The following is a 26731-nucleotide window of genomic DNA, read 5'->3' on the forward strand; positions in this document are numbered from 1 at the left end:
ACGTCGCACAAGGTCACGTCCTGTTGTCATTATTCCTTCAAGTATAGAGTGATCACTTTGTACTGGGATAGCACAATCTGTAGCTCCAATGTACACAATTTAATAGTTAGGTTGCACAGACAGCAATATCTTTATATATGTTTTTTGGGGGGTATGTCTTTCTTAATGGGGAAAGACGTTGATGTCTCTCGTGTTTGTTTGAGCATTTGAGCTAGTTAATGCTTCTCCCAGGAAATGAGCAGTATCACCGGTCCATGAGTTTATCAGTTATCAATCACAGTTTCCCGATTATTTAATTTACAACGGTAATACTAACCGTCGGAAGTTTATCCTTTCATCATTAGTTAGTTCCATCTATATTGTTCGCCACAGCCGGTTAATTTATTAATTATTCATTTGTATCCAATGGCTGGGTGTTTGGAAAGGCAGCGGCGTGTACCAGTACACCACCAGGGCAATTCGACCTATATTTGGACTGCCTTAATTAGACCCAACTGGCACAGTTTGTGAAAAAATGGGACACTGGTTTGTTTATAAACCCTCACATATTCACAGAAGGGGCTTCAGCGGCGGCACCAGTTGTGTAGTGTGCTATAAAACATGTGGTGACGCAAGACCCAACTCGGGATAATCAGCTGTATACGTGAACTGTATGTTCAGTTCACTTTACTGCGGTGACACGCAGCACTGGTCCTCATTAGATGAGCTCACACACTCGCCGCGCTCTCGTCGGAATCTATCTGAACTGTCCAGATGATTCAGAGTCTTTCAAGGACGGGGGTGCTGCAGTTTTTGCGGGCTGTTTTCTCAACATTGCTGTTTGTCAAACTTCTCCCTGTTGCTCAGCGCCCATGGAGGGTTGGCGGTCACTAGTGGGCGTGCTCGCTTACTGACTCATTGGCCTTTTAAACATACACTTCAGACACAGCAGGCTTACAGTTTCAGTCTGTGAACACTGCATGGGAACTTTGGATATTAATGAATCAGATCAAGAGCAAGATTAAGGAAACTGGCACACAAAACTGTGCGCGCCCTTCTTTGTTTGCCTTTCAAGATAGTGAGGCCACTCTTTACTTATCATATCGTATTTGTGAGGAGGTCTTTATTTTTACGAATGTTTGTGCAAGGGTGCACCTGTTCGGACAATGCAAAAGTACGATAAGTAGGACAAAGCAATATACAGCTGTCCACAGCAAAGAAGATAGTTATCAAACAGTAAATGTAGGGATGTAGAGATAAACAGTGGTAATGATAACCGATGGTTTGTTTTACCGTTTTGAAAAACCATAACTGCACTTTGATAAACTTACGGACTGACTGGCACCGGCTCACTAGGTTAAATGCTAATATAACTATATATAATTTAGCTATATATATATATAGTATAACATACATCCATAAACGTGGATGCATATGCAAAAGTGCAATATATTTATCTGTACCAAAATCTATTTATATCTGTACCTTCTTTGGTAAATGCAAACCCTCTCCGCCTTATTGCTCTTGTATCCTGCGCTACAACAAGCTAATGCAACGAAATTTCGTTCTTATCAGTACTGTAAAGTTCAAATTTGAATGGCAATAAAAGGAAGTCTAAGTCTAAATATATTTGTGCCCATTGAACCTCCAAGGACAGAGTGATCATTCTATATTCGGAGGAATACGAGACAGAGGTGTTTTTATGGTGCGTTCAAGGACCGCAGAACAGAGTAGGATGGCACAATGCCCGCCAGAAATAATAAGTAACAATAATATATTTTGTCACAGACTTTTCATTTGAATAATCTTAAAGTGCTACGGTACAAACCAATAGTTGAAACGATAAAAGCTTAGCCATTAAAACAGATAAAATACTAAGACTAAAACACTGTCAGTGAAGAATAAGACATACAAAACATGCAAAATAGTGTACTTTTTTTACATTTGAAAAAAAAAATTGGCAAAATATTTCAGTGTGTTTATAAATACTTTTTGAGCACATTCAACAATACCGCACTAATAATGATAACCGTCATCATTTTGGTCACGATACCTGTGATATGAAATTTCCATATTGCTCCATCCCTGCTTAATTGTTAAGAATCTGGTTGTAATAGATGAATTATGTTTTGAAGCGGTGGAGGAATAATTGAGTGCATGACTTGGCTTGATTCAGTCTTAATTACTTTGTGGTCCAAATCAGTTTACCATCCTTTATTGGTTAACCATTAATCTTTGTATTGATTAAATTGTCTTCATCGTTGATTAAGTACATTTGGTCAAGTTCCTATTCCTACTCTAAAGTTTGAGGCACCTTTACTGTGATACGTCTATTAGTGATGGCCGATATGGCCTAAAATCCATATTGCAATATATATTGCAGCCTTTTGTGATTATTATAATAAACCATTTTAAAACAGGTTACATGTTACAAAAGCTCATTCTTTGGCTGCTGATATATTAGGTTTACTCTGCTCCGTGTAGGCATTTTTACTATTCTCTTTCTCTAGACTCTTATTAGTCTACCCACCAATTCCCTGTTCATAGTTGGGTTCCAGCTAGGCTCCTGCTAAAGTGTACTAACTAAGCACTTGTTCTTAGTTTTTTAGTTACTTTACATTCAAACTGACTCAGCAGTTTGCATGGCTTCCCGTTTACTTCTCCCTTGCTCGGTGTGTTGTAATTTCTGTAGCTATTGATTATTTCCGTAATCCAGTAATCTGTCGATTCGTTTGTTTAATTAATCGAGTACCATATTTTCCGGACCATAGGGCGCACCGGATTATAAAGTGCACTGCCGATGAGCGGGTCTAGTCAGGTTTTATTTCATACAAAATGTGCCCCGGATTATAAGGCGCATTAAAGGGGTCATAATATTTTATATTTTTTCTAAATTGAAAACATTTCCTTGTGGTCTACATAACCTGTAATGGTGGTTCTTTGGTCAAAATGTTGCATAGATGATGTTTTACAGACCATCTTCAAGTAGCTTTCTGACAGTCGCTTCATGATGCACCGTTTTGTGGGCGGTCTTATTTACGTGGCTCACCTTCGACAGCGTCCTCTCCCCGTCATCTTTGTGGTAGCGGTGTAGCGTGCAAGGACGGGAGTGGACGAAGTGTCAAAAGATGGAGCTAACTGTTTAAATGATATTCAGACTTTACTTCAATCAATAACGGAGCAGCATCTCCTCATCCGTGGCTCACTTGCACAATAACAACGTCGGAAATGTGTCCCGTGAAAAACCGTCCGACCGGAACTCTCTAATAACTGAAGTTCCTTGGGTGAATAATGTAAACTCACTACACCGGTATATTTTAGCGCTTTCATGGTGAGTTTACTGACAGATATAAGTAAGAACTTTACACTACTTTATATTTTTAAAAAAATGTCAACAGCGGAGGATGAATGTCCCATAACAAGAAGATAGAGAAAAAGAAGCGGATATGCACACATTTTCAGGACTTATGCAGATCCCAAATACAGATCAGCAGGTACTAGAAGGTAAGAAAAGTTGCTTTTGCATAATATTGCGAAACAAAACACCAGATAATATGTCTTACCTTATACACACACCATAATAATACTCGTATGTTGAAGCACAGTACAATCCATCAAGCGGTGCGCCTTCATAACTTACCAAAGTCCTACTAAAAACATTCTGATAGATTTTTGAGTGCCGTGTGTAATGTTCTATATTTTCAATGGAACATATAACATTTTGGTGTTGTTTACTTGAGTCATATTGCAGTCTCCACGTATCTCTTATGTGTGACTGCCATCTACTGGTCGCACTTATCATTTCACCATGTACCAAATAAAATAGCTTCGAGGTCGGTAAAAATAACCAAAATTATTCCGTACATTAGGAGCACCGGGTTATAAGGCGCACTGTCGAGTTTTGAGAAAATGAAAGGATTTTAAGTGCGCCTTATAGTCCGAAAAGCACGGTATTATTAGTTACACTCACTGAACGATTAATCGACACAACTGAATTCAAATTGAAGCTTTTTTGTAACCGATTAATTGTTGCAGCCTTCGTGTGTTGCAAGTTCATCTATTTACAATGTGGAAAGGAGGGTGGCAGGAAGAGAAGAGGAATCTTGTCCTGCTTAGATGACATGCTGTGTGTCAGTTTGAAGCTGCTAAAAAGTTACCTTCTACGTGTTTGCTTTTTATCTTAGTTTCAATGAATGATTTACCACGATATTAAGTGGAGGGGCTAATGTTTCAGTGAAGGTTTAACATGTGTTAGAGAGGCTTTGCAGCAGGTGCTCAGGTGTGAGAGGAAGGCTTGTCTTCCTATTGGTCTCTTAATGCGTATAATCCTTTCAACGGAACCGCACACACACCAGTGAAGTCCTGGGATTTCAACACAGTGTGACACCTGTGGTACTTTTAGGAGTTCTGGGAGGAGAAAAATCCACTAAGGCTTCCACAGTCTTCGAAAGCCGACGTCACAGTTGCAGAAATAGCTTTACAACTGCACCAAGGAGTTCTAAGGTGGACAAAATGTTTTTTTCCCTCACTGTTTAATTTTTTTTAATAGCTTGGGCTTCCAGGCACAGGGCCAAGGGTGAAGAGAGCTGGAGGAGGGCGAAGCAGACATTGTTCTGAGTGGGAGGAGGATCCCCGATGCTGAAAAGGGCTGCAGCGAATGAAAGGCAGAGGAAGTTGTGGGGGGGCGACGAAAGGGCAAAGTTAGATGTGTTTGGTGTAGGAAAGGGGGGAGGGGATGGAAACAGAGAGGTCGTGGAGCTCCGTGTGTGAGAATGTGAACATTCCAGGACGTTATGCTTAGGAATGTCGTCCAGAAGACGGGCGCGATTGTTTCTAAGGTGGTCCTTTACGTTGTTAATGAGTCTGGCATTGGGTGCACATACTTGTGCAAGACATTGTGTTGCAAGGAACAGTGCTCTTCTTGCCATTGAACCAGTCTGCATGCAACAACTTTGTGTACCAGTTACACTCAAATTAAATCTCTTTTCAGCTCATAGTTTCTTCCTGTGCAACATTTTAAATCGGACATGAAGAGCTGCTCCCCCGGCGACAGTAAATCCTCCCCCCTCTGCCGACCCGCGCCCAGCTGTGCCCTCGCACCGTCAGCAAGCGATTAACATTTTTTTAAAGAATGGAAACAGCATATTGCAAGAATACACAACATCAGCAACAGTAAATATAATAGTTTGATCTTTTGGACCAAAATAGTTATCGTGTACCCTCCAGGCTTACTACCTCTAACCCTGGAGAATGCCAGCTATTTAGCAGGGTCATCACTCAAAATGGTGAGCTCAATGTCGACCTGTTCTGACCCCGGTTCTGGACAGCTGAGAAAAGTTAATAATACCAGTGCAAAGTTAGTACTTTGAAATTCCACATACTACTGTACCGAGACTGCGGGTTTTTGTGTGTTTCCGCAACGTCTCGAAAGTAATTGCACCTCAAAACTGTAGGGGGAGCCCCGCAGCCTGGATTTACTAATCGGAACTAGGGATGTAATGATAAATGGTGTATTGATAACCGCAGTAAAACTCTCGACGGTTAGTATTACCCTTTTTAAATTAAAATGATTGAAAAACCATGTTTGATAACTACACTGTTTCAATGCCCATTTCTCTGATGATGCAATTGTTGATGACTGAAGTGCTCTTATCAACCAAACCCTCCTCATCCCACCCCCCGTATTGTAAATAATGTAAATAATTCAATGTATATACTCTGATGATTAACTTGTGTGATGACTGTATTATTGATTGATTGAAACTTTTATTAGTAGATTGCACAGTTCAGTACATATTCCGTACAATTGACCACTAAATGGTAACACCCGAATAAGTTTTTCAACTTGTTTAAGTCGGGGTCTACTCTACTCTAATTCATGGTATTATGATGATAGTATATATTTGTACCATGAATTGATGTACGTGGACTACTTAATGTGTCCGTGTGGAAACTCGTTCGGTACACCTCCGAACCGAACCGGAACCCCGGAACCGAAACAGTTCAATACAAATACACGTACCGTTACACCCCTACAATAGAATAATTAAAGATATAATTGTAGCCCCTGAATCTTAATCGAATCTTGTGGTGGCCAAATATTCTAACCTCTATCTCTGAAAGGAGAAAATTGACTTCAGTGTGTTAAATTAGTTGCAAACTGCAAAAAGAAGGCAACATTTAATGTGTTTTATATCCTCATGAAAACCAGTGCATGTTATCTTTCCTCCAAGATGACCAATTGGGTGTGGACGTGTTGGTGGTCGTCACTAAAAAAATGGTGGTATGTTTTGTGAGCGCCAGAGACGGGCACATTTGCAAGTGTTTTTAATTAATCGCCTGTGAGATTCGGTTACCGTGAAATCAAGGTGACACTGGGGGTGCTTTTCCATCTCATTGACTATTCTTTAATGTAAAGCCTTACAACATGGCCCTCCAGTGATACCATGAAGATGATTTCAGATGTTGGCTCGTGCCCCCTTTGGAGGGATTAGTTTGTGTCTCCAGGGCCTTGCAAGGTGCTCCCATGGCGCGTTTGGCATCAAGCTTGGAAGTGCCACACATTTCTTCTCTTTTGCCGTAACCCTGACAACACAAATGATACTGTCGTGTTGTTTGATGTTGCCTACGGACAGAGTTCAGTGTTTGCACCCAAACAAAACCCGTGAAGTTGGCAGTGTGGAGTCAGTATGAGACAGTATTCAGTGTCCAAGTGCGTCTTGGCAGAATATGAGAGGCAGGGACTTTGCTCAATATGCACACACAGCAGTCCTTCACGTTCACAGGATTAGACGCGCTTCTGAGTGAGGCTCCCAGCGCATAATTATAACCTTTAAAACCTGAGCGAGGGAACACAAGATGTGAAACGATAAGGTCATAAGTAGCCTGGTTCGCTTTAAGTTCTGCAGGGGACGGGAAGTGCTGCGGGGTAAGGAGTGGGACGGAAACAAACAGCGGGGTCATGTCAAGCTACCTAGTGGTTAATGCCACTGTAAAGAAATAAAATGACTAATGAATAGAAAGGGTTAAGAGGAGTATTCATTTTAACCCAGATGTTTCACAATCACTTCCTGTGACTTAATAAATCTTCAAGAGTTGCAGTGGTATCCTGCAAGTAGGGCTGCAACAACTAATCGATTAAAATCGATTACCAAAATAGTTGGCGATTAATTTAGTCATCGATTCGTTGGAACTATGCTATGCGCATGTGTGGAGGCTTTTTTTTATTTTATTTTTTTATTTTTTGGGTTATTTTTTTGTTGTTGTTTTTTTTTGTTTTATAAACCTTTATTTATAAACTGCAACATTTACAAACAGCTGAGAAACAATAATCAAAATAAGTACAAAAGCAGTACAAAACAGCGCCAGGGCGGCGCTGAGGCTACGTCTCATGAGGTGGCGTAAGCTAGCCAATGATGTGTCATGTGCAGCTCATGTGACGACGGCTGGAAAAATTCGAAAAATGGGGCAGGAAAACACTACCGATAGTTTAGCGGAGAAACATCTTGAGGTTATTGCTTCAATGGAGAAAAGTGTACGACCTAAGTCGTCAAAAGTGTGGGAACACTTCACTTTAAAGACTTCAAAGAAGACCGTTTCCTGCAAAATGGCACGGAAGTACAACATTGCTTCAGGAGCACCTGAAGAAGAAAAATGTTGGAGCCATGGATGAAGGGAAGAACTCACAGCACGTACCTTTTAAATCCATAGTGGCAACAAGCATTCATGAGTTCAGCTTTTTTGTGAGTAACGTTAAAGTTATGCCTTTGTTGCAACACGGGGCTAATAATGTGTCTCCGGCACATTTGACTCCGTTTTGAGAGAGAAAACGCACGGTTACCAATTTGGAAATAAACGTAACGGACAGAAATATCTCAGGTTGGTTTCATAATGGATCAATTTAGCCGGGCCGATAAAGCTATATAAATATATTTAGATTTGAGTGACGCTTTAGTATAACTAAACGTTATGAAGATGCTGGAATATTTCATGCTATTATTCAGAGGCAGCCTAAAATGAATCCTTTATTATTCACAACAGAAACGTGTACAATATCTGATTCAGTTCTGATGAGTTACATTACTGTGTTATTATTGGTGTATGCTGCACCCCCAATGTCCAGAACATGGTGCCAGTATGCTGGGTTTTTCAATAAAATACTGGAAAGGATAGAAATGTAGTTTGTCTCTTTTATCCGATTATTAATCGATTAATCGAAGTAATAATCGACAGATTAATCGATTATCAAATTAATCGTTAGTTGCAGCCCTACCTGCAAGGTTGTATAGGTCATGATTTAGGTTTACTACTGTGTACAGCTCCACTAATGGACATTGGAGTGTTACTTTCAAAGGCAAAATTAAAGTATTGCTAGAAACATAATTTTATATGGGACTTTATTGTATTATATGTATAGTACATGTTCCAAATAGAAAAAAGCATAAAACACCACCAGAATTAGAGATATTACAAGTCAAAGTGATGAAGCTTAGTGTTACGCTCATGACCTGGTGGAACTAAACATTACCCTATAAGATGAAGGCAATTGCATTTTATTGATATTTCAAATGTATTCAATGTTTATAAATGAATATTTAAATATACTAAAAGTAAAAAAGGGAATAAATATTCAAAATAAGATCATTAAATGAAATCTAGTTTGGTTACGCCATCATGAGCGCAACACAAGGTTGTAAAAGTTTCAACTGCAATTCTAAATAAGATGTCAAAAGCAAACTGAAATCAAATACACACAGCTTAAAGATTGATCGATACCTATTTAAATTTAGTAATACATAAATATGCTGATTTATCAAAATATAAAATAAATATACCTGAACCGAAGGCTCATGATGTTTGCACCAAAAAGTAACGCTATGAATCGCGTTTTTCCAAGTTTTTGGGGCATTTTATGCTATTTCCAAGCATCTCCTTTTTATTATCGTTGATTTTAAATGGTCAAACTAATGCATATAATATATGCATGCTCAAGTAAACAAAAAAAAAGTTTTGATTGGTACATTTTGAAGTACATTTGTGCAGGTGGGTGCGAACGTACCCATTACCAGAGCTGTACACTACTGGAAACTGATTCATTGTGAAATCAAATGACACAGATGCAGTCTAAGTGGTTGTATGCATGCAGTTTTTAGTTAAATTAAAGTTAAAGTACCAATGATTGTCACACACACTAGGTGTGGTGAAATTTGTCCTCTGCATTTAACCCATCCCCTTGTTCCCCCCCTGGGAGGTGAGGGGAGCAGTGGGCAGCAGCGGTGCCGCGCCCGGGAATCATTTTTTGTGATTTAACCCCCAATTCCAACCCTTGATTCTGAGTGCCAAGCAGGGAGGTAATGGCTCCCATTTTTATAGTCTTTGGTATGACTCGGCCGGGGTTTGAACTCACAACCTACCGATCTCAGGGCGGACACTCTAACCATTAGGCCACTTTTAACGAGTGTTTAGGCCCCACAGCTTGTAAAATGTGGTACTTTCCCGACATTCATCTGGTATTTCAATTTCTAAGTCTGCATGTGTTCTTTGTATAATACCAGCCTTGCTGTCTGACTCTGCTATCATTTAGTCATTGGGCGGTGTACACATCAATCACAGTTTGCAACATCGCTGATTAGTAGTCATCGGTTGATCAGGAAGGAAAGCTCAGATCTTGTATGTGATGAGTTATACATTCTAGGATGTTTGCAATATCCTGAACAAATACATTTATTATTTACCGTATTTCTCTGACCTTTGGGCGCACCGGATTAAAAAGCGCACTGTCGATTTTTGAGAAAATGAAAGGATTTTAAGTGCGCCTTGAAGTCTGAAAAATACGGTAAATGGCTATGTTTATTTGGATCAAATAGAGAGAATTATTTGACCAAAATGCATAATTTTAGGTTGCCTTAGTTAAAATAGTACTAATGTTTATTTAAGGTGTTATCATTTGTAATTGGTTTAATTGTCTTCTTGTTCTGTTCTAATACGATTGCCTTCAGTTGTTGTGTTTTTACTTGTTTGGAAGAGACTTGCTTACTGTATAGAGGAAGATAAGCAAATCTGTGGCGTGAGTTCTGTCTTTGCAGTCAGTCAATGGCAGTGCAGTGATTACAAGGCTACAATGAGCTATTGATTGATAAGAGACAGTTCCAATGACGATCACAGCTTTGGACTGAGTTACAACTTTGAAGCTGAATGTTATATTTCATGTACTAAAGCCTTAATCATTGGACATTGGTGTCATTTTCCATACTTGCTTGTACAGTTGGAGGAGCCTGCTATGTAATTATGCTAGAACACAGCTACTGGGAGAGCTCGTACACAAGCGGGAGTAAACCTTCCTGAAAAATGTCCAATTTAAGAAATTACCATGTACTCCGGGCACGGAACTACTTTCCCATGAGCCTTTCCTACACGGAACCCTTCACACGGCCCATTTATTTGAACTGCCTCTCACCCGCAGCAGGCCGCACTCAGAGGAACGACTGGTAAAAGTCATCAGGTCCTCATTATCGTCATTACCATAATTATTTTCTATATTTAACCATGCAAAATGAGGCCACATGAGTGTGCTGCTTTTCCCACTCGACAAAGTTACAATGCTACAGCCTTGGTAGTAAGCGCACAGCTGGAGCAGAGCACTTTTTTGGGGGGAGTACGGTGTTTGTTTGTTTGGTTTCTTGCTCTGAGAGCACATTTTAGGCAACAGTTGAAGGGGATTTTGAGTATTTACGAGCCAAATCCACCATCATTACCCACCCTAGAGCGCATGACCCGCACAGAAAGCTCTTACTGACAGCAAAGGTGGGGCCCTTTCAACAGGCAGTGAAGTTACGTAAGGAAGATTTTATTTTTGGATTGGTCAGCACAGGCTGGCTACACAAATGAGAGGAGGTTTACATAGTCTATGTTGAGGCCAGGCGCTGATGGAAAAAGCCTGCGTGAGTCATCACTGTCTGTGTGCGTTGGAGAGAGGGGTTCAGGGTGGGGGTGTAGGAAGCCAGACAGCTTGATCTTTAGGTTGTGTACCTTGGTCCAGCTGCAGACCTAGACAGTTCCTTTTGTAACGATGAAAACACGCACAGCATCCTGAGCCAGATGTCAAAGAATGCCTGGCAAAGGAAAACACGGCTTTGTACTTTATGTCTTACTTTAACTTGGCACACTTTTTGATGGGAAAGACTAGTTTTAGTCCATCTTTGAAGGTTGTTTTAGGGAACATACCGAGCATGTTTTGACGGAACAAAATGCCCTCAATAAACCACATGTAATACTGCTACAAAGGAGTTAGGAGTCAAAACAGTGATCTTGCAATGGCTAGACAACCTCAAATCCCACTTTCCTTGAGAAACTTGGCTCAGGTGGGTTTGCTTCAATCAATCAATCAATGTTTATTTATATAGCCCTAAATCACAAGTGTCTCAAAGGGCTGTACAAGCCACAACGACATCCTCGGTACAGAGCCCACATACGGGCAAGGAAAACTCACCCCAGTGGGACGTCAATGTGAATGACTATGAGAAACCTTGGAGAGGACCGCATATGTGGGTAACCCCAATCAAAAAGGACTGGGACAGGTAAAGAACATTACCGTATTTTCCGGACCATAGGGCGCACCGGATTATAAGGCGCACTGCCGATGAATGGTCTCTTTTCGATCTTTTTTCATATATAAGGCGCACTGGATTATAAGGCGCATTAAAGGAGTCACATTATTATTATTTTTTCCTAAATTGAAAAGACTTCCTTGTGGTCTACATAACTTGTAATGGTGGTTCTTTGGTCAAAATGCTGCATAGATGATGTTTTACAGATCACCTTCAAGCCGCTTTCTGACAGTCGCTTCAGGATGTGCTGTTTTGTGGGCGGTCTTATTTACGTGGCTCACCTTCGACAGCGTCTTCTCCCCGTCATCTTTGTTGTAGCGTGCAAGGACGGGAGTGGAAGAAGTGTCAAAAGATAGAGTTAACTGTTTTAATGACATTCACACTTTACTTTACTACGGTGTCAGCACGGACTACAAAGGCGGACGCACGCACATTTTCAGGACTTATGCAGATCTCAAATACAGATCAGCAGGTACCAGAAGGTAAGAAAAGTTGCTTCTGCATAATATTGCGAAACAAAACGCCAGATAATGTCTTACCTTTTACACGTACCATAATAATACTTGTATGTTGATTCACATTACAATCCATCAAGCGGTGCGGCTTCATAGCTTACCAAAGTCGTACTACAACATTTTGATAGATTTCTGAGCGCCGTGTGTAATGTTCTATATTTTCAATGGAACATATAAAATGTTGGTGTTTACTTGAGTCATATTGCAGTCTACATGTATCTCTTATGTGTGACTGCCATCCACTGGTCGCACTTATCATTTCACCATGTACCAAATAAAATAGCTTCGAGGTCGGTAAGCAAAACCAGAATTATTCCGTACATTAGGCGCACCGGGTTATAAGGCGCACTGTCGAGTTTTGCGGAGAAAAAAAATGATTTTTAAGTGCGCCTTAAAGTCCGGAAAATACGGTGCGTAAACTACTCCAAAACTTGAGACGAAAAATGTATCAACAATTAAACTTGTTCAAGCTGAAACAAGGTATAAGGGGGATCAGCTATCCATTTCAGAATTGTTTATTTTGATAATTTATCACCATGAATCCATACATTTTGCCTGACCAATGAGTGACCAGCAGTGATTTACACTACACATATAAGTTAAAAAGTTCCCAATGATTGTCACACACACACTAGGTGTGGCGAAATTATTCTCTGCATTTGACCCGTCACCCTTGATCACCCCCTGGGAGGTGAGGGGAGCAGTGGGCCGCAGCGGGGGCCAAGCCCGGGAATCATTTTTGGTGATTTAACCCACAATTCCAACCCTTGATGCTGAGTGCCAAGCAGGGTCTAATTTTTATAGTCTTTGGTATGACTCGGCCGGGGTTTGAACTCACAACCTACCGATCTCAGGGCGGACACTCTTATAGACTAAATCCCAGGATCTGACCAGGATCTAGAAATAATACCTTGTAGTTCTGATAGAAAAGCGTCAATAGGGAGAGCCATGATGAGCTGAGTGAAAAATGGGTAAAAATAGATTTTGATAAGGTTTTTTGTTGTTTGTCTGAGAGCTTAAACTGCTCAGTTTCCTGTAGAGTTAGCGAGTGTCACACCTCTTAATGTTAATGTTGCTCTGCCAAGTTGTTATTTAATCACGGGAACCCATCACACTTTCTTAAGGGCGCATTAGAACGACTCGCCTCGTCTTTGACCTTTGAATGATAATTCCCTGGAAGCTCCCAGTCATCGGTGGGCGCTGCACAAAGGGGCCCTTCCTTCCTCCATGTCTGCCTGCTGGCCGGCCCATACGCAAATGGCAAACACGTGTGTTTACAGGATGATCAATGGCAGCGGCGCGTCACTGCATAGTGACTAATCGCTGTTTATGCCGGAGATGTGACGCCTGGTTAATAATCAGTTTTACTTGCTCGGATTACAGCTCAAGCAAACAAACACGCCGGTCAGAGCTGTGCGTTCCCTCTTGGGGTAACATTAGGATATGTGACGGTTATTGTGACAAACAACCAGTTTCTTCAAAATGTTGACTTTTTTATTACATTTCTTACGTTGGTCATACGGATTTACATTAGGCTCCAAAGCTAATCTCGGTTATGGATGACTGTCACTAACATAAAAGAGCAATAAAACAGTCAAATTGGAGGAAGCCATTGATAAGATTTACAAGAATAGATAATGGTATTTTTCCCTCTAAGATGTCTAATTGGGTTTAGACTTGTTTGTGGTCACTAAATCCACTGTAGCATCAATGCTTATGTCATGGTGTTAGCTAAAGTAAGGATTCAAGGAACGTTGTCATACCAGTAGTCAAGCACACATTAAATTGCACAAAATTATTTACCCCAGATTTAGTCCAATGACGATATAGAATAAGATTATAAATAGAATAGGTTGAAAGGAATTGACCGTATTTTCGGACCATAGGGCGCACCGGATTATAAGGCGCACTGCCAATGAGCGGGTCTATTCAGGTCTATTGTCATACAAAAGGCGCACCGGATTATAAGGTGCAATAAAGGGGTCATGTTATGATTTTTTTCTAAATTAAGAACACTTCTTTGTGGTCTACATAACTTTGGTCAAAATGTTGCATAGATGATGTTTTACAGATCATCTTCAACTCTCTTTCTGACCGTTGCTTCAGGATGCACCGTTTTGTGGGCGGTCTTATTTACGTGGCTCACCTTCGACAGCGTCTTCTCCCCGTCATCTTTTGTTGTAGCGGTGTAGCGTGCAAGGACGGGAGTCGAAAAAGTGTCAAAAGATGGAGCTAACTGTTTAAATAACATTCAGACTTTACTTCAATCAATAACCGAGCAGCATCTCCTCATCCGTGGCTCACTAGTGCACCAACAAGGCCGGAAATGTGTCCCGAGAAAAAAAGTTTGGCGGGAATTCTCTAATAACTAAAGTTCCTTGGGTGAATTTTGGGTGGATCCATTAAGCGGTGCGGCTTCATAGCACACCAAAGTCGTACTAAAACATTTTGACAGATCTTTGTGCGCCGTGTGTAATGTTCTACAGTATATACTCAATGGAATATTTTAAAGTTTTGGTTTTTACTCGGGTCATCTTGCAGTCTACACATATCTCTTATGTGTGGCTGCCATCTACTGTTCTCACTTATCATTACACCATGTACCAAATCGATTAGCTTTGAGGTCGGTAAGCACAACCAGAATTATTCCGAGTTATAAGGTGCACTGTTGATTTTTGAGAAAATGAAAGAATTTTAAGTGTGCTTTATATTCCGAAAAATACGGTAATATAATTACATTTTTATTACAGGAATAATTGTGCATTGAAGAGGAACCTATTCATGGGCAATGTGTTATATGTGCATGCTAGGTAACAGTTAAGAATCTTTATTAAATAATTGTTTGGTCCGGGGGAAAAAAGCTTTCAAACAAAATTAATGATGCTCTGTTTTTAAGCTTGTAAAAAGGGCACTTCTGGCTGAAGTAAACAGAACAGGCAAATTAATACATGCATTAATCTGCTCTGGGTTAGTGATGTGCTGAGGTTTGCATAAATGTATTGCCAAGCTCCAGCTTCTATGACCCTGAAGAGGGTGAACAGTGAAGACACTGCTTACACCTCAGAGACCGTTAAAAGGATAAAGATGGTTTCCAGGATTAGTAGCGTTAAAACAAGAGTTCTGCATTTTCAGCTGTTTAGTACAATCACTGTAATTAACAGAGACAAAAGAGCTTGGTGCGAACTGGTTTTGGTATCTCCTAGCAGCATCAAACAGCTGCGTGCTGGCCACAGCAGGCTGGCGTCTGGACACGGAACAGCAGCACCAATACAGTAGCTGCAGTAGTAATCACAGCGAGAAGCTTTCCTCATGGATGACTCTGCCAGGCTCGATCAAATTATTGGAAGCAGCAAACAGTCAAGGCCGCTCTCATTGGTCCACCGTGACCTCTGGGGGTCAATATCGAACACGCTGCGGGTGCGGGGGGGTGATACTTGTGGGTGTGTCAGTGTGTCGGGCGCTGCTGGCTAACGGTGCTGACAGTGCACTTAGACAATGGCCAAGGAGGCCGGGAGCACAGTGAGAGATAACGGCGTTACAAGAGGCGAGAGTTTCACATGGGAACTGTTTGATTGAGGCCAAAGAGGAAGGCCAAGGCGGGTGCAAAGTATCAATCTAGTCAGACCTTCAAAGAGGGCTTCCTGGTTCTCACACTGAGCTATGATGATAGCAACCAACAAAACTCTTATCTGCCGACTTAATGAAGAGTAAAAGACAAAGGATGTAAACAACTCTCAAGTACTTGATATTTTCACTGTCAGCAAGCTGAAGGGACAAGAATTTCAATATAATTGTATGTTTTCTTCTCATTCAATACTTTTTAAAAGTGCATGACTCCAGGGCAGGCCTTGGTAATCATTTTGACTTGGGGGGGGACAAATTTAGAGAAAAACATGTGTCTGGGGGCCGGTAACAATAATACAAAACCTCACAATAATGATTGATTGAATGCTAAAAACGTTATGACACAGTCTTAAAAAATGTAATGTAATTTAATTTTTTTTTACTGAATGAGACACCCAGAATGTATATGAAAATAAAGAATGTGGGGTTTACAATATTAACTATGAACGATAAAACACTGAATATTGACAACATATGAACGTCACACCCCCTCTCGATCGACAAATTTTACAATCAAGTGAAACGCAACAAATACAGCGAAATATGAACGCGAAGGGTAAAAAAAAAAAACACCTACAATCTGATACATCTTATATATCACTAAGCTTTAGAACTTGGTTGTAAAAATGTCTTTCCGAATCGGGCCCTGACTCCCGCATTTCAGGCTGGCCGCTCCGGAAACGCTCTGTGGAAACGCTCCCCACCCACACTGCTTCGTGCCTCGTCTGAGCTGCTGTGACTTAGATTACCATAGTAACTAATTCGATTACCATAGTATATCTTGCAAAAGCGCAGATTCCAACCATTGAAATACTTTGTATAGTTCAAGACTTACGGCCATTTGAAAACATCACTGCACATCATAATGGCAGCTACAGTTTCCATCTTGAAGATCTAAAAAAATTATTTGGGAATGTCCGGCAGGACAGATTGAAAAGCTTAACGGGCCGCATGTGGCCCCCGGGCTTTAATTTGCCCAGGTCTGCTCCATGGGGACTAAAATGACTCCCAAGCGGCGATGATCTTAGCGCAGTCACCGTACAAAAAAGGTTAACGATTAGTGTTCTGAAGATGAATAGGATTTGATGGTCAAAAGCTTTGGGGCGCACCTCCTAATCAATTATTTAATCCATCAGTTTGTTACTCTTGAATTGCTTCTTCTTCTTACCGAGACGTTTTGGACAATGACACGTATCCAAATCTGTGGGAACAGTTTGAGAAACACCATTTCCTGGACCATATAAGCATGGTTAGTGGAGTTTGGTGTGGGAGAAATGAGCAATCCCCCACTTAACCACATTAGTTCTAAGATCAGTGGCCTTTGACCTCACACATGCACTTTAATGGATGACTGGACCATAATTTTCCCAGAAGAGTGGAGTATACAGTATGTCATGTTTGATGATAAGCAGCCCCTAATATTTGTCAGGGTTAAAGCCCCATTCATGCCTAGTTGATTCCTTCCAGGCATAACAAGCCCAAAAGGGTAGAGTGGTTGCATTTAATGGGGCAATTAGCAACAAATGCCTCCCTAAAACACTGCAGCGGCACACTCCAGGGCTTCTCCTATCGGCAAGATCTGCGAGTTAGACTCATTATCCCTCAGAACCCCCGCTGGCCGGAACACGTAACTGTGCCCTAAAGCGGCGCGCAAGCTGAGAAAATCCCATCAAGTTCAGATTTGTTTGAAAGACATCTGGCATGGAGCTGCAGGCTAATGCCATCTGCCTGGTAATTTAAGCGCGGAAAGAAGTTCACCAGCATGTCAGACAACTTTGATGTCTTAAAAAACAACCAAATAAGCTAAATTATGTTCAACAAACATGTGTTTTTAAAAGCATACTTTTTAAATTGTGCTCTGATGCCAATGAACGTCTGTCTTTTCGCAGAACCTAATGGCCAAAGCTCTGTACGACAACATGCCCGAGTCCCCAGAGGAGCTGGCCTTCCGGAAAGGGGACATCCTGACCGTGATCGAACAGAACACCGGCGGCCTGGAGGGTTGGTGGCTCTGCTCTCTGCACGGCCGCCAAGGCATCGCCCCCGGCAACCGTCTAAAGCTGCTCATCGGGCCCAAGTTCGAGGCCCAGTCGCCGGTCGCTGCCGCCGCTGCCCAGCCTAATTCCGGCTCGGGGGCTCAAGGCCTGTACCAGGTGCCGCCTTCCCTGCAGAGTCCTCAGCAGCAGAGCATCTACCAGGTGCCTTCGGCACAAGATGTCTACCAGGTCCCACCAAGGAGTACCCTAGCTGCTGATAACACACCGAGCAAGGTGAGGCACCCTAAACCAACAAGACTTTACCGTCATCATGTTTCTTGTTTGTAAGATTTTTACTTTTGAAGATGCATTTTACAATTTTTCCGGACTTATCCCACCCATTTATCTGCGCTCGGATCAGGCACTGGAGCTCCCTAGTGGCTAAGTGTTAAGGAATTGTCCGGAACCCAAATCTGGCCAGCAATAAGAATGCCCCCAATAGACTCATTAAGAAAGAATTCTATCTCAATTGGCACTAGACAACCATTAGCTTGCATATACACTAGGGCAGGACTATACAACTAGCAGCCCGGGGGCTAAATCCTGCCTGGCAATGACACCATACCGCCCCAGAGTTCAGTTCAAACATTTTTGCAGCACTTTTTAAAAAAAACACTAAGAGTGCGCCTGTTGGGTAGAGGACCATTGTAAACACATTGCATTACATTTTAACCTTGCTAGCAAACATAGAACACTGTGGTCTAAACTTGTGATTTACTTAACTGAGGCATTCCTCAAGGCACCCCTTTAAGTTCTCTCCATTTTTGAGAGTTACAATTTGATTGATCATAATGTGATTTATGTAACTAAGGTGTTGCTGTAGATTGTTCACTTCAGGTGCAGTCAGTACTCATTTTGTTAATTGTACTAGTAGTGTTCATCAATGTTCCATTTTAGGTCATTCTCTTTTTCATCATTTGGGCTATTCAACTGGTGGTCCGTGAGTACAGTTTTAAAAAAAAACTTGGCAGGGGCTCGCACTTTTGCAGCTGTTTCTTAAAAACACGAGTGCTGTCATATAGATGATTTTTGAGAGCAGAGCGGTCCTCAAAATAAATAGACAAAAAACAAATGTCTACTGTAGAGGACGCTGGTTCTCCGGAATATACAAAATAAGACTAATAGTGAAGGGACAAGTTTACCATAAAATCTTGTTGTTTTAATGTTATTTTTGTTTGTTTTTTAATGTTTTAGTGTCTTACTGTATATGGAGAAAAACAGTACCAAAGTTGATTTTACAATTTTACAGTCTACAATTTGATTGATAATTTGTTTTGAAATCATTAGTCAAGCAGATATTTAAGTACAGGATTTATCTTTATTTTAACAAAAAATATTTTTGTAATACATCATTAATATTTTGATCATATTGAATTTTAAAAGACATGCATTGGCATGCAGTAGATGATTTTTAATGTCAAAAGTAGTAAGAAAAGATTAAGCATTTTATCAACGCATATTATTTCCAGGCTTTCGCGAGCCACATAAAAATAATGTGGCGGGCCAGATTTGGTCCCCGGGCCTTGAGTTTGACACATATGTATTAGCATATTAAACCAAATATATTAGTGGACAACAATGCATTACTACACCTGTGGAATGCAAGAAAAAACATATTTTTTTACTTCCAAGATAACAGAAACTTGTGAAAACAAGTACAATAATGTCAAATATGATCTGTGTGTGTGTGTGTGTGTGTGTGTGTGTGTGTGTGTGTGTGTGTGTGTGTGTGTGTGTGTGTGTGTGTGTGTGTGTGTGTGTGTGTGTGTGTGTGTGTGTGTGTGTGTGTGTGTGTGTGTGTGTGTGTGTGTGTGTGTGTGTGTTGGCCCATCTCTGGCAACTGGATGGATTCATATTCATATATGTATTTATATACATATATATGAAATACAGTAGCCATATATGTGTGTGCATGCAATAGGACATGACATTTACACAATTGTGCTTGGCTCCCATCGTCGTGCCTCATTGAAGCCTTCGAGTTTGTGGGTCTGCAATGACAAATGTGGACAGGGTGTGCCTGGCCTGGTGTGTACCACAGAGCAAGGTAGTGTTTTTGTGCGAGGGCTCCCTTCTGGGCTTGAGCTGTTCATTGTGTGTAGCAGAGCCAGTCTAAGCCACAGAGGCTCACTGAATCAGGGCAGTGAAGGGAAAAGAAAACCTGCACAAAGCCATTTTTTGGTGGGGCCCAGCTGCATTAAAAATACTTTTTTTCTGCATTTAATTGTTGGGTTACGGCTCGCTTGCAAACACATAGTGATTAGCTTGGTCACTGACAATATAGCCACTATAGTTAGTCACAGCTATAGTTGCTTTTTTGCTGCGTTTTATATATTTCACAACATGTAATTCTTCTCATGCTACGTTCTAAAATTGTGCGTAAAAGCACACAAAGTGAAATGTTGTTAGCAATGCAGAAATAGACATTCAAAATGGAAAACTTGCCTTTGCTGTGCTACCAAATTGCTGCTATTTGCTTATTGTAACGCTCTTGAAATGAACCAAACTAACTTTTTAACTCCAAATCTGATAATACACATGTTGAACTACTCAAAATGTATATTGGCCCATTTCTGGCAACTGTATTTCATTTTTGACTAAGACCTCAAACCAAAGATGACTTATTCAACAGGAGTGAGTTTCTAGTATAGAATTGGCAAACACATGAAATAGCCATTTTTTTTATTTATGCTAATTAGGGATGCTACAATAGCCGTTTAAATTAAAAAGTTCGAAAAACTGTGATTGATAACTGCACTTTGATTAAAAAAAACAGACTGGTGCCATCTTGAATGCTAACATGAAAACAAGAGACATGTCTTTCCTCATTAAGAAATGACATACCCCAGTCTAAACTTATATAAACACATTGCTGTCTGAGTAACTAAACTATTCAATTTTGCACATTGAACCTACAAGCTGTGCTCTTTTCCAAAGGCTTGATCAATATATACTCAAAGTATACAAGACAGAGGTGTTTTTACAGTGCATTCAAGTACCACTGAACAGAGTAGGACGCCTCAGCACCCGGCAACAATTGTAAATAATTGATTTGTTACACACTTTTCATTTAAATAAATCTTAAAGTGCTACAGTATACAAGAAATATTAAAACGACAAAAGCTGAGCCATTAAAACCGATGAATACTAAGACTAAAACACTGTGAAGCATAAAAAAACATGCCAATTAGTTTAGGGTTTTCATTAAGAACTTGGTCAAAATATATCAGTGTGTGTATAACTACTTTTTGAGCACATTCAATAATACAGTGATAATAAACATGATCATTTTGGTCACAATACCTGGGATTTGTAATTGTGTTAAAGAAAATTTACATTCCTAAGACTAATAGTATGTTGACACTATGTACATTATAGCGATTGTATTTTATTTTATTATTTATTAATGATTTAAAATAATGATTTTAGTTAAACTTCTGTTATTTTGTGACGTACCTCCCCATTCACATTTAGCCTTTTTTGCAGACTAGTGTTTTTATCAGTTAGCAATACCGCGGTTGTCAGCGGCTGAAACAACAGTTATGGTTTCTGGTTTTTGCTAATATGGTCCATTGTCCCTTTCGTCGCATGCTCATTAGCGTTTGATGACATCAATGCATTTAATTTGCGTTCTACGCTGGTTGTTTGACAATGGATGCCATTGTCCTACTCTGTAGTTTTATGCAATTTCTAAGACGTATTCTTACGTATTTGACTAAGTGTTAAACATTGGTCACACCTAGTTGCCATTTCTTTTCATGTCTCCACTTTACCAAAGGAATTTGATCAAAGCAGTGTGGTGTAATTCACAGTAACTAATGAGCCTCTGGGCTCTTAAGATGAAGTAACATGCTCTTAATCTTGTCGCAGTACCTCTTACTTATCAGCCCTTCAGGAGACGGATATTAATCATGTTGAATATGCTTTCGGAACCCTAAGGGTGTTTTTTTTCTTTTTCTTTCTGTTAACAAATTAACTTTGGTTATCATTGAAATGAGCTCAGGTGAGCACTTCAGTGGGTAAACACTACAGGACGTATGGCTCTCTGCACAAGTGATAAAGACGAGTGGAGCCAGGGGCTGACAGGAGGACCTGTCAATCAACTAAGAGACATGCGCACGTACAAAGCACACAAAGCAGTCTTATCAACCTTTTTTTTTTTTTTCCACTGAGGTTTAATAGAATGGTATTAAAAAAAAGCCCTCGGTGGTAGCATGGAAAATGAAACGTGCTTCCACTGACAGTGTGTTTTGTGCAGTAATGATGTTATTGGAGAGATCATATTGAGCCTTGGATGTCAGATTTTTCCTTCAATGTGTGGTTGTCAAAGGCAGCACAATTTCCCGTCATGGAATTCGATGTTATATTTGATAAGTGCGTCACATGCAAATGAATTTCTCCATTGTTAGGAACGCAGACAAGGCCCCGTTGTTGTCTAATGACGTCTCACTTTTGCACACAAGCACTATCAGTCTGCTGTGCTTTTCCTTTGTTTTATTGTTGTTGTTTTTTAGAGTTGCTGGCGCGCCAAATGGTACAAGTTGTTTTTGGATTTTATGGTTCAAGACTTCCTTTTTAGGTCTGCAGTCGATCATTCCAAATCAATTCACGCAGCAAGCGAGTCCTTTTCCAAATGTATGAATAGTCCAGTAGTTCCCTTTTAGTGTAATGGAAGACGTGAAATGACAACATTCTTCACCATCAGGGACCCTACAACCTCTAAATTACCCTTTTCTTCTTCTATTTCTGTTTCGTTTTGGCAGTCGGTTGCAGATGCTGGCTTGAATTATGAAAGCACAGCAAAGGAAAACAATAAAAACTCAACACAATGTTTTTTTTTTCCTTCAACAAGAGACCAATAGTAATAATAATCATTGCGGTATTGGATTTGAATTTCTGGCATCTTTAAAGTGATTGTTTGCCACAGTTAGAGGGTGCTAACGCACTGCAAGTGGTATATCCAGACCTGTAAGTAAGCTATGCCCCATAATGTAATGTTATGCTTCTAAAACAGTGTTGCGTATGATAACTGCATGAGAATCCACGTCCACTGCAGTGGGCATTTGTTTTTGAGTAATAGGCATATTTAACTGTCACAAAATAAATACACCAAAAAACATATATCCACTGCAGAGGACACCATTTCTTAGAAGGATATGAACCCATAGAGGCCTTTTCAGACTGATAATCCCCTGTATCAGCGGTGTCAAACTCATTTGAGCTCAGGGGCCGCATGGAGGAAAATCTGTGCACACGCGGGCCGGACTATTAAAATCATGGCATTAAAACTAAAAAATAAATACAACTTCAGATTGTTTTCTTTGTCTTACTTTGGCCAAAAATAGAACAAACACATTCCGAAAATATTACAATAAAGAATAAATACCAGCAGCGGTAAAGTTTAGATCCATGACGGAAAGAAGAAAGTGAATGTTTATAACTGAATTAATTTATGTATGCATAAATATTTTTATTTTGTATTATTTATTTTTTTATGAATTAATGTTTATGACAACCTTTTTCCAAAACACATTATAGAATGTGAGATATAACAGGATAATGCATACATTTATCATTTGTTTTCAAAACAAATGTTTTCAAATCTCCAAAAAGTGGGACGCCCAAAAATTTACTGTGGGACCCCATTTTTATGACTTGATGGCATCCCGGGGACCCCATTTTGAAGATTCCTAGCGCCAACACTGATGGAGTGTTGGTGTGTGCAAAACAGCAGCAGGCGGCTGTGGCCTGCGAGCCGGTTCTAATACTAATCAAATATCGGGGGCCATAGATCTGTCCCGCGGGCCTTGACACCACTGATCTACAAAGATACAAAGAATTGCTATTGCGACATCCAGTGGACACATTTGGAACAGCTGTTTCTTTCATTCAAAAATTTTAGATACATTTTTATACTTAGCAAACTCATCCCGTGAGTCGGTTAAAACCTGTTCGCGGGCCTGATTCGGCCCTCGGGCCATACGTTTGACACCCCTGCCCTATACTGAATGATGATGATGATGATGTCCTTGTCCGTGCAATATCTGTGTAGATTATCTATCTATGTCAATAAGTAGTTGCAGCATTTCACTCTTGCACAAGCATAATTACCATAAAATACTTTGCTTTCAACACAATAATGGCACTACAAAGAGATTGTGTTGCAATATTTGCGATAGCAACACAATCTCAATTCAACGGTAAGCACTGGAAGGATATTATTGAGACCAAATTAAGCACTAATGCAATCATGATAATAATAATGCAAGTATTCCTTTCAAACGCAATAAACTTAGGTTTCTCATTGGGTTTTTTGTATCGTTGCAATTGGAAAGTCATGAGTTTTTACTTATCTTAAGTAGACAAACAAATACAATTGACTCAATCTGTGAGCTAAAATTATAATTGAATGAACATTGAACATCTTGAAGTGCATTTTTTCCCCAGTTGTAAAAACTGGGTTGGCTGCTTTATTGTGGTTTTTGCCAGCTTTAACTTGCTTGTTTGTCTGTTATGATGGACTCATCTTGCTCACACTTGAAACCGAAATATTCCCACACAGGACATTTGGCTTTGCAATCTTCTGTTGTCTTCCTAAGTTTTGTTATTATGCCATTAGTGATACATTCTGTTTGTGCATCCTGTGTGTGCCTTCACCCACAGAGACAAGATTGTGGATGACTGATGAGAGGATTCACGCTGCTCAATAGCAGTATTAAATGAACAAACACACTCAGGTGATGAGAACAATGCACAGAGTGAACCCTTGTACCTTGTTTGAAAGCAAGAAACAAAGAAAACAAACACATTGACGTGGCATTTATCGACGACGGCAAAGTTATTGAGTTCATTTCCATTAAGCCTCCACCAGGGGGCAGTGTAGCGTACCCAGATGTAAAACATCTTTTGCACTATCAGCCTTTTCATATAAAGCGATAAAGGAATGGAACGACCTCACAACAAACTTGAAAAGTCTAACAGATTACTCTTCATTCACAATTGAAGTTAAAAAGTGGCTTTGGAGCAATCAAAGCTGCTCACACGGTCACTAAGGTGGGCACCATGATTGACACATCAACTTAATGTGTATTATATTTATCCATGAGAGCATTTTTGTTGTAAATTGTGAGGTGTGTCTGTTAAAATCATGGTTGTTTTTACAAATGATGACAGATGTGAACAAGAGCATGTATTGTATTTGTGCGATGATGTAAATGAGGTGTGGTTGTATTGTATATTAAGTATGTGTCAATGAAAGGGCATTTTATGACTTTTCTTAATTTGATTACATGCTATAGTATGATTTTATTGTCATAATTTTATTGCATGATTTTTGTATCCCTTTAATTTAGGTAGCCAGGGACTGCAGATGGAAATGAGATATTTAGCTATAACCTGGTACAGAACATATCTGTCTTTGAGCTTAATGTTTCTGTGCATTGTCCCTTCAAATAAAAACTAAACTAAACTAATTACTCGTTTATTTGATAAGGCCTAACTATAGTTTTTTTACTCAATGTCAAACCTCGTACATTGGCCAACACGGAGTAGGTTTCGGATAAGACTTAAGTAAAGTGTTCTTTTACAAAGATATATGGCCAACCACTAGCCTGGTGTGCATACTAGAGCTTTTTAGCCGTTTTTGCAAGTTTGTACTGGTTGTTGTATTCACTAGATTGTTGTTGCATTAAAGTGCAAGAGTTTATTTTGAAATGTTGGCAAGAACAGACTAAATTAGCATGTGAAGTACTGCCAAGTTGAGATCCTTTGCTAGTCCTACTAAAATAGTTTTACGTCAATGTTGTTCCAGTCCAGTTTTTTTTTTTTTTTAAACTTTTCGCTACCAACCAACCGTGCGTTTGTACTTCCTCCAAATTATGTCTTCTGGTCTACACTGCGCAAATTCAAATTGGCGACTGGTTATTTTCTCTTTATGTGGTGTGGAGGGTTGATGTATAAATGCAGGCTGAGGTTTGGCGCTCTCTGTCCTTGTCCCTGACTCACCCTCATCAAGCCCACGTGAGGTCTAAAGTTGCGGGGGTCACCCAGATTGAAGAAGGCTCCTTGTGCTCCGACAAAGGCCATTTCTCATCTTGAATCTTTCTGTTGGCAGTTCCCTCTCCATGCTGAAAGGTGTGTCTGTTTCAGTCCTGTCTGCCCACAACTCCTTTGTGTTCCGCCGCTCTGACTCAGGCTCTGAGGTCACGCCGTTCAAAGATGGGTTGGGTTCATAGTTCAAAGACCTCAGCCAAGCTTCTTATCTACTCCTACCAGACGGCCTATTCATTTCTCACTTCCTGCCCCATGAGCTGTGCTCCTTGTATGGGCATTTCCTCCATTCACTGCGCCATACCCATAGATCCAATCTATTCACGAGCACCATAAAGATGCACAGGATTGATGGACTCCCACATAACTTTAGCCGATAGTAGTTTATGGCATACATGGTGTGTTTGATAAAACTGCTTTTAGGAGCGACCATATTAGCTGTTTGTTTGTCTCCGCCTAATCGCGCAAACAACAATCTCACCCCCCGTCTGGGTCCGAGTTATTTCTTCGACCCGCTCTGCATTGTTTCCGCGGTGATGCATCGCCAAGCCGTGAGATGTGAACGGGGCAGTGGGGCTCATAAATCAGTTGTAGCAAAAGCATATCGCGGTGTGGGTTTGCATACCAAGAGGACTTTGCCCCTTGAAGGTTTAGAGCAGCGCCCGTCATAAATGAGTCATAAACCAAAGCTGGGCTGGATGACAGGAAATGCTTTACTGGAAGTTTTTGGCAACGCAAACAGGGATCTGACCTTTGGGGTGTCTGTCTGTGGATTGGCTGATCCGTCTCCCTACTACTTAGGTTGACACATGTGGCTTGTACTTCAATGCTAGTATTTAATACAGCTTTAGGATTATTATAGTAATCAGTCACTCAACAGTACTGCCTGTTCTTCTGGGAATTATAATATGTAACTTTCTGA

At 40.4% G+C, this 26731-nt stretch overlaps 1 protein-coding gene across 2 annotated transcripts in view; it reads left to right on the forward strand.

Moving 5' to 3' along the window:
• Nucleotides 1-26731, forward strand: part of nedd9 (neural precursor cell expressed, developmentally down-regulated 9) — a 132524-nt gene that overhangs the window by 74061 nt on the left and 31732 nt on the right. For both annotated transcript variants that reach the window (XM_062029574.1, XM_062029573.1), the window contains one exon: nucleotides 17614-17994. In XM_062029574.1, the coding sequence (XP_061885558.1) occupies nucleotides 17620-17994 (375 nt within the window). In that variant the 5' untranslated portion in view covers nucleotides 17614-17619. The remainder of the gene's footprint in view (nucleotides 1-17613; nucleotides 17995-26731) is intronic.

Source organism: Entelurus aequoreus, linkage group LG20 (genome assembly GCF_033978785.1).
Source record: "Entelurus aequoreus isolate RoL-2023_Sb linkage group LG20, RoL_Eaeq_v1.1, whole genome shotgun sequence".
Taxonomy (NCBI): Eukaryota; Metazoa; Chordata; class Actinopteri; order Syngnathiformes; family Syngnathidae; genus Entelurus; species Entelurus aequoreus.